Source organism: Barbus barbus (genome assembly GCF_936440315.1).
Source record: "Barbus barbus genome assembly, chromosome: 6".
Classification (NCBI taxonomy): Eukaryota; Metazoa; Chordata; class Actinopteri; order Cypriniformes; family Cyprinidae; genus Barbus; species Barbus barbus.
In genome coordinates, this window is record NC_136734.1 from 40,537,068 (window position 1) to 40,547,202 (window position 10,135).

General features: G+C 37.1%; 1 protein-coding gene across 3 annotated transcripts in view; it reads right to left on the reverse strand.

Annotated features, from left to right (window-relative positions):
* LOC306871570 (metal transporter CNNM4-like) overlaps positions 1 to 4,139 on the reverse strand; it is a 50,542-nt gene extending 46,403 nt beyond the window's left edge. Inside the window, exon 1 of one of the 3 annotated variants that reach the window (XM_079419619.1) lies at positions 2,767 to 4,135. In XM_079419619.1, coding sequence (XP_079275745.1) covers positions 2,767 to 4,126 — 1,360 coding nt within the window. In that variant the 5' untranslated portion in view covers positions 4,127 to 4,135. Of the gene's footprint in view, positions 1 to 2,766 lie in introns of all 3 variants that reach the window. The other 2 variants (XM_079419621.1, XM_079419620.1) reach the window with 2 other exon arrangements.
* Between the last annotated feature and the right edge of the window lie 5,996 nt (positions 4,140 to 10,135).

A 10,135-nucleotide genomic window follows, 5' to 3' on the forward strand; every position in this document is an offset into this window, starting at 1 on the left:
AAATGATTCTCATTACGAATGTTTGTCGCACGTATCACTTTGTCACATGTCTTTAAAAATAATTCTAGAAATGTTACTGAGCAAATGACGAGTAACAGTGTTTTAGTGCAGATTTTTCTAGAGACTTTGAACCCTGGCGCCGCGAGCTCATGCAGCGCTGTTTGAATAGAATCCGTGCGAGTATTAGAAAACATTCTAGTTTATTGATTAATCGTTTGACTAATGGTAACCAGCATCAACCATCCCTTCCTCTTCTCATCAGAGACATGAGATGCAGCACTAAGCAGTCTCTCGCTGTCGGTGTTTTGGGCTCGTAATGATTTTTGCGTCTTTCTCGGACAGTTTTAAATACTTTCACACCGCAGACGTGTTTGCTGCATTAGTGCGCGCCTCCATTTGATCGCGTCACATCACATTCGGTGCATCCCTAATCGTTACCTTTAGCAAACAAGTAGTGCTGCATCAGTTTATTCAAAATCAATATGGCAGGAAGGTCTGCACAATAAATCCCAAAAATGAGGATTATAATAGACTACAGAGCAAGCAGTCGATCACACTTCATATAAATGTGATGTATATGATGTTTAAAGGGATGCCAAATATAGAAGATTGTACACTCTTCTCCATCATCTTTGCAACAGAACAGTTCAAGTCCTGAGTCAAAGCCTGCTGTCAGTACACTTGTGCAAGCACTGATAAGATAACCAGTTCTGCCCATTATTAGAGTCATGGCTTTGTGTTGACAACAAACACGTGTGATTAGCCAAACAGCAGCTCAGTATTTATACTTATTATACAAGGCTTTAGGAGCGAATGACAAATATCTGCTTGTACATATACTCCCACAGAGCCATGGTTTGGTAAGATGCTTATTACATGGCTGGCTGTATCAGCGGCATCATAATTACTGATCACACGTGGAGTTACTGAATTAAAGACTTACTGGGAAATTATTACCATCAGGCCAACATGAAATTTAAATTTTACATCTGTAATGGGACATTTTCTAGGCAAAACATGATATTAAATAAAAAAGGGGCGGGACTTGTTTTTAAACAAATAGAACTGATTTGATCATGAAAAGATCTTTAAATCAGAGTTATTGCAGTAAAACAGTTTTGTTAACTGTAATAAAATAAAGAATATTAGATTATTATATTGGAAAAAATAAATGGCAAAAAAATTAATGGAAAACAGAAAATAAAATTACATCTAATTAACAACATTAACACAAAATTAGGCAACACTTTACAATAAGGTTCATTAGTTAACATTAGTTAACGAACTAAGAATGAACAATACTTCTACAGCATTTATTAATCTTAGTTAAATGTTAATTTGAGCATTTACTGGTGCATTATTAAATTCACAAGTTGTGTTTGTTAACATTAATTAATGCACTGAACTAACACAAATCAATAATGAACGGCTGTGTTTTTATTAACTAACATTAACAAAGATTAATAAAGAGTGTAAGAAATGTTCATTCATCTTAATACATTAATGTTAACTTACTGTAAAGTGTTTATAGGATCTACACTACCAGTCAAACGCTGTTGAACAGTAAGATTGTTAATGTTTTTAAAGAAGTCTCTTCTGCTCACCAAGCCTGCTTTTATTTGATCCAAAGTACAGCAAAAGAGTAATATTCTGAAATATTTGTACTATTTAAAATAACTTTACTCCAGTCTTCAGTGTCATGTGATCCTTCAGAAATCTTCTAATATGCTGATTTGCTGCTCAAGAAACATTATTATTATTATTTTTAATAAATATTTAAAACAGCTGCACATTTTTTTCAGGATTGTTTGATGAATAGAAAGATCAGAATTGATCTGAAATGAAAAGCTTTTGTAGCATTATACACCACTATACCATTCAAAAGCTTGGAGTCAGTATAATTTTATAATGTATTTGGGAAATAAATTATATAAATTAATACTTTTATTTAGCAAAGATGCTTTAAATTGATAAAAGTGATGATAAATACATTTATAATGTAACAAAATATTTATATTTCAGATAAATGTTGTTCTTTTGAACTTACTATTCAAAGAAACCTGAAAAAAATTCCATTCAACTGTTTTTTTTTTTTTTTACAGTAAATCAGTATATTATTATGATTTCTGAAGATCATGTGACACTGAAGACTGGAGTAATGATGCTGAAAATACAGCTGCAGATCACAGAAATACATTACAGTTTAACACATATTCACAGAGAAAACAGATATTTTAAATAGTAAAAATATTTCAACATTTTACTGCTTTTGCTGTGTTTTGAATCAAATAAATGCAGGCTTGGTGAGCAGAAGAGAATTCTTTATAAAAATAAATATAAAGAACTGGTGTAATTAATACTAAAATAGCAGGTTTTGGAGGGGTGGAAAAAAATGTCAGACAATCATTATTTTATGCCAAAAATTATTAGGATATTAAGTAAATCTTCATGGAACATAATCTATTAAATTTCCTAATTATCAAAACTTCATTTTTGATTAGTAATATGCATTGCTAAGAACTTAATTTGAACAACTTTAAAGGATATTTTCCTCAATATTTAGATTTTTTTGCTCCCTCAGATTCCAGATTTTCAAATAGTTGTGTCTCAGCCAAATATTGTCCTATCATAACAAACCATACATCAATGGAAAGATTATTTATTCAGCTTCAGATGATGCATGCATCTCAATTTCACTATTTGACGCTCATGACTGGTTTTGTGGTCCAGGGTCACGGCGGAGAGAAGAACCCTCTCATCACTCACCTTTCTTAAACTCCTCCAGCATGGAGTCCAGCTTGGTGTCGTGAAACACGAAGTGCACCGGATGCTTGTAGAACTTGGTGATGGTCTTCAGCGTCGTGCAGTCATCCGGATCCACGAAGGCGAGGTCTTTGACGAAGAGGATATCCACGATGTTGCTCTGCTCGTCCTCGTAGACGGGAATCCGCGTGTACCCGCTCTCCATGATCTCAGACATGGTGTTAAAATCCAGCACGGTGTCGCTGTTGATCATGAAGCAGTCGCCTAACGGAGTCATGATGTTCTCCACCGTCTTGGTCCTCAGCTCCAGCGCGCCTTGGATCATGTTCATCTCCTCCTTCACCAAGTCGTTATACGGCGCGGTCACCTTCAGCATCTCCAGCAGCTTCTCTCGGTTGTACACGGTACCGATCTCTTGACCCAGAACGCAGTCCAGGAGTTTGCTGACGGGGAAAGAAAGCGGGAAAGTCACAAGCATGAAGAACTTAGTGAGGAGAATGGTGTTCGCGCCAACCGCCAGCCCGTGGCGGGAACAGAGCGCCTGAGGGACGATCTCGCCGAAGATGACGATGCCGATAGTCGACGCTATAACGGCGGCCAAACCGGATCCGATGAGGTCGTCGAGAAGGATAGTCAGTGTAGTGTTTACCAGCACGTTCCCCAACAGAAGCGAGCACAGCAAGTAGTTTCCTTTCCGCCGGATCGGTTCTATTTTGCTCGCGTACTTCTTTTCTTTCTCTGTGCCGCTGCTTTGGACGATCCGCAGCTCCATGGGATCCAGCGCCATTAGCCCCAGATTTAACCCGCTGAACATCCCTGACAGAGCCAGAAGGCAGGATATTAAGATCACCTGGAACCAGACAGGCATAAGGGGCTTTTTCTCCTCCACCACACGCACCTTTCCGTCGTTTTCTCCGAGGAGGACCCACTTCCCATCGGGGCTGCGCCTGACGCACAGCGCGTAATCCCGGTGCGTCTCGCTCTTCCGAAGCGGTTTGATCCTGAAGCCCAGGACTCCAGAAGTGCCCTGGCTGTGGACGGTCATGCTAGTCCTGATGGAGATGTCTTTGGTGAAGTCAGCACAAGTGCTGTTGGTCTCCTCGCTCTGCTCCACGAACTTGATCCGCTCCCAGGTGTCGTTGCTGATCTGCAGTCCGTAGAAGCGGAGCTGGATGTCGCTCTCCTCGGTTACCTGGATCATCCCGTCGTCGGTGGTCGAGGCGGGCTTGTCGCTGCTCTCCAGTCGCATGCCGAGGATCCGGCTGTCGCTGCCTGAGGACTGCGCTCGGCTCGAACCGAATCTAATCCAAAAGATCAGTAATAAAGTTAGCGTGCTGCCTTTCCCACTCCATTCTGTCGCCATGTTTGTTCCGCTTCTGCGTAATGAGAGCTGACGTCACCTACTAGCTCGACGAGGACCCGCCCCGGCATTAACATAGCGCCGGCGGATGTCCAATCAGAGCGCGGATCGTCATCTAATGAGGACGAAACGAGCTTTTTTTTGCTTTTTATTGAACACTCAGGTAAGGAACAAAATATACACACACATGAACCTTCAGTCATAGAGAAATATGTATGTGTGAATACACACACAATAGACAAAAACAAAAAACACAAACAACATTTATTCTTCACACATCAAAAAATAAAACGAGACATTTACATTCTTTTTTTAAGCAATTTAAAGACGAGTGTTTTAAAGAAAGAGAGATGGCTTTCATGTGTGTGAACACACAGACACACACACACACACAGACACACACACACACACTCTCTCACACACACACACACACACACACACACACACACACAGACACACACACTCACACACACACAGACACACTCTCTCACACACACACACACACACACACAGACACACACACACACACACACAGACACACACACACACACACACTCTCTCACACACACACACACACACACACACACACAGACACACACACACACTCTCTCACACACACACACACACACAGACACACACACACACTCTCTCACACACACACACACACACACACACAGACACAGACACACACACTCACACACACACACACACACACAGACACACTCTCTCACACACACACACACACACACACACAGACACACACACTCACACACACACACACACACACACACTCTCTCACACACACACACACACACACACACACAGACACACACACACACACACACACAGACACACACACACACACACTCTCTCACACACACACACACACACACAGACACACACACACACACACAGACACACACACACACACACACACACACACAGACACACACACACACACACACTCTCTCACACACACACACACACACACACACAGACACACACACACACACACACACACACACACACACACAGACAGTAGACAACGAATCAAAAACATGCTTCAAACATGTAAAGGGGTTGCAAGGAGGAAAAGACTAATTTATGGTTGATTAGCTTTGAAGTAAAGAAAGGATGATAAAATACATTAATTCTGAAAACAACTTAAAGAGGATTGAGTGTTATTCCACTTGATTGTATGTATATGTGTGGCGGTCCTGCTCTGAAACTTGAGGTTGAACCTGCATCACTCACCCGCTGGACTCTGATGATATTTACCTGGAGTAATAATAAGAATGTTTCACATCAATGACACCTTTTTCCAAAGACCATAAACCAAAATCTACTTCAAAACGGCATCTTTTTTGTAAAATGTCATCAGCTGGATTGATGTTAATAATTCTAAACTGAATGTCCTTCTTCTGGGTACAGTTGGCCAGTTGAGATCATTACTTCATTTTTGAATGTGTATTGAAATTGGACAATAATTTACATTTTAGCACATTTCCCATTACTTTGTTGATACACTTTTTGTCTAATGTTCACTTTGGCTATCATTAACTCAATTTAACAAGTATGTTTGAATAGTGTTGATTATTTTAAAGCGAGAGGGAGGGTTTCACACACTGCTGAATTCTCTAAGACAGGGGCGTCAGGAGTTTCATTAAACGCATGCATCTGATCCAGCAGGAGTTTAACGGGGAACATTATATAGCAGATCTTTCCATGGATGAGTTATATTGAGAGTGGACCATGCAGCTTCATCCATCAAATCAACAACATATAAAACGTGTTTTATTTCATATAGCACTCTTACACTGTCTTGCTATTTATTGCAATGGCTCTGTTTTACCACAAGGTGGAACCATGTGATTTGAAGTAGTGGGTGAATATCCTTCTCCAGTGCGAAATTTAATAGTTTAATTGGCAATTTGTAAATCTCAAAATCACATTTCATCAAAAAAAAAAAACTAAGCCTCTGACTTTCTTGAATACAACCATATTGAATTAATTGTTAAAGTATTACACTCTAAACTGAACAGGAATGGTTTCTTCATTGAGGCAACAGTTCAGTTTTTAAATTTAAGCATAGGCCTGAAATAAAAAGGTGAATTAACGTTCTTAATTATAGATTTACCTTTTAAAAATATTACCATGTCATCAGCAAAACTGACTAATTCGATACTCACAATCAAAAATGTGTCCCCTACTGTTTTCGAAGGACATCCTGGGATGTTTAATGACCACAGAGAGTCAGGACCTCGGGTTAATGTTATTGCTCTCCCATAATCTGATGATAACTGTTGTTTTGGGGTTTAGGTAGCAAGTTATGATTGTGTGTGATGAGCTCCCTTTCTGAAAGCATTCTAAAAATGCTTTATATAATAATTTCAGAATATCCTACCAAAAATTGTAGTTAACCCATCAATAGTGATTTACCATTTTTCATTTGTTTTAGTTCCACATCAATTCCCTGTAAAGTCAAGCCATCATCAGCAGAGTGCTTTTTCAAAACTGAACAAATACGATGAACTTTATTCTCCTTTTTCAATCCACCGGGCTCTGGAGCGAATCTAAGCTCCATCTGCTTTTCCTGAGTACAATACATTATTATTATTAGATTACATTAGATTCCTCAACAGTCTTCTGGCCACTGCCTGCATCATCTTCCTGTAGTTGTTATGTAAAAATAATATCATTTCATTTGTTTGTAATAATTGTGGCTGACTAATAATAACCTAGTTAACTATCATATGATGTTATTACACTGAGCGCACAAACAACATGCTTGAAATATTAAATAAATGCCTATGAATTGCATCAGACACAATCGTGCCTAACTATGATTTTTTTCACGTAATAAAAATTCTTGAGTAATATAATAGTAAAGATATAAATATAATTGAAGATAAGGATTGTTGCAACATAATATGTTCTGTAAAAGTCACTTAATATTCATTTTACACAATAATAGTAATGAGGTACAGTATATAATGATACAATAATACACTTTTAATAAATTAATTGTATTGTAACACATTCCCATGAATTTATAATATATTATATTGGAAGCAAAAAAAAAAAAAACATACCTAATATAATGCAAGATCTTACACTTGATAAGCATAATAATATTAATAATGCATCATTGCATAATAACATACGTAAAATAACATAAAATAAATAATACATTAAAATAAGATATACCGAATATAATGTAAATTCTTTCATTAGATGACCTGTTAATATGAACTTACTACTACTAATAAAATCATCATCATCATACCAAAAAATGACACGAATAATAATACAAACATATTGCAAAGTTATCATAATAAGTGAAATATTTGGAGATTTAACACTTCTGTAGAGTAAGCTAAGCTTTAAGAATAAGAAATGCTTGCCTTCACAACCTGTAGCTTCAGTTATATACCAGCATATGAATCATGTGATTTAAAAGACATTAATTGTCATTATAACGCATTTTTGCAGGAATTGTGATCAAGCTAAAAATCTACTACCAGTTAAAAGTCCTCCGGATGTGACGTCACGCACTGCCGCGACGGCTTAAAGTGCTCTCTGTTGTTCTTGCACTAAAAATAACTCTGTAGTACTTCTTAAGATAAGTTCGTAAGATCATCTAAGTGCACTCAACTGTGCTATTTTAGGACACCATGAATATGAACTAAAATGTGCTTTTAACATACTCTGTAAAAAGAAAAGTATTTAGTTAGCACTTGTAGTATAATATCATTTTATTATATACTCATCATACATATAAATGAATATCTATTGCCAGTGTATGGCCCACATATTTTTTATAGATTAAATAATTAATTTCAAACGTATTGTAATTTTATATGATATACCAAAGACTATAGAATACCTTAGAGACTTTGGATATATTTAACTATTTATTGTGTCTTTAAATAGTACAATCAACTACACTACTCCTATGGCATTAATAGCACTTTTTCCACCTTAGAAATATAGCACTTCAAGTCCTTTAAGCTGAAAGTATACTTACTGTCAAATAGTGAAGTTTGGTACACATCTAAACATATGAATGAATAATCAGTGCATTTATAACAGAATAAGCACAGTTACTATAGGGTTAACTCAAGTAATACATGTCTACTGTATTCTTCATGAAATCCAAATAGAACATAGTGATAATAAAAAAACATTCAGATTTTATGTAAAGTGATCGTAGCACACTTTAAGCAATGCATTTATAAAACACTTCTGGTACTTTATCTGACCACACTTAAAATCTGTTAGTGCTAATTAGTGTATTTAAGTAGCACAGTTGGGAAAATGTCCTTATAACTATTACATTACTAATATATTTGAAATAAAATCAATTTAATTTAGACTTAGGATAACTATATAAAAGTATACTAGCATTGAATTCATTTTTAAATCATTCAAAGCACACTGTTAAGAAATACACTAATAAAAGTATATATTTGTGGTAGTATACTTTATTTCAAAGTACTTCAAATTAATTTAAATATCAGTGGTATTTAGTATACTTTTGCAATCACACTGAAGTAGAAATATACTTTTAATTAGTGTATAACTTTTGCTGTTTTATTTAGCACAAAAAAAGAAGAATGTGCTATAAATGTGCTTGTATTGAAGTATATTTTAGTGCATTCAAGTACTTTATTTTTTACCTGAGGCCAGTTGTTCAAAAGTTGAGTCTGGATCAGAATGATCTGGGTTTGTTTTGCTCTCCAGAATCAGGAAATCCATCTTACTTTTGTGCCGGTTTTTCAAAGCAAAATTGGATTGGATCTTTTTTGGACCAGTTTTAAAGGTTTGTTATAGTTTTGTTCCTGAATCCACCCTTCTGCTGGGATCAGAATAATCCCTTTTTTTGATCAAAAGTATCTTAATAAAACATTTTGAATGACACAAACTGAGGATTTAATCCAAATCAAAACCAAAATTGGATTTTGTGATCTAATCCAAATTCAGAATCCTTTTTTGTTTCTTTTGAATAACCCGTTTTCAAGATTTGATCCGACGGCCAGAATCCGATCAGATTACTTTTGAACAACTGGCCCCTGCGGATCTGCGTTAATTAGACAAACTGTGAATCAAAGCTCCACAACTTTTAGTGTTCAAATGTTCACTGTATTAAAATCACATCAAGACTTCACACAAAATAGAGACATTTAGAAAAATACAAAACCAAACTACAAGGAGTAAACAGAGACGAGCTGTAGAACCACAAAACACCCTGAACATCAGCTCCATTATCACTCAGAGAGTCACAAATACAGACGAATCCAGAGCAGAAACCAATCAAAGCTCCAGTGACGGAACAAAGCAAACGTCCAGAACGCCAGCTCAGTGATTCAATCCCTAACCCAGCTCACAAACACTCAACACACTCCATGAACTTATGAACATATTATTGCTGATTCTGTTCAAAACATACAGCTTTTTAAGGTTTTTGTTTCATTCCGTTTGATTATTTTGAGAATGTTACTTTTGATTGTTCTCAGAATGTTCTGAAACAAGTAGAAACATTAAAAAGCGTCATGAATGTCCAACGAAAGTGTTTCAGGAAAACGCTCCATGAAAGCTGTATAAAGCATGTTTTTGAATGAATGTTTTGAGAACTGTATTACAGGCCGGCTGAATATGAACGATGTTACTGAAGAACTTTGAACAGAATGTTAGGTGGAGCTGTGAGACTGCAGCTCAGAATGAATGAGCGTGATCGTCTGCTGGTGTGGAACTGATTTAAGAGCCTGGAGCTCACGCTGGGCTCTGATGCTGGATTTGGCTGAAATGCTTGAAGGCACATCCCAGCGTCAGACTCCAGGAGCATCACTGAGATCCCTGTGTGTTACTGAGCCACGGTTTGAAGGAGAAAGTGTGCACTATGCAGACAGCAACACAAAACAGAAAACACCAATGTCTGTGAACGGGGCACACAGACAGCGAAAGCTAAATAGACCGAAATCAACCAAAACAGTCCACGTCACATCCGGCTCC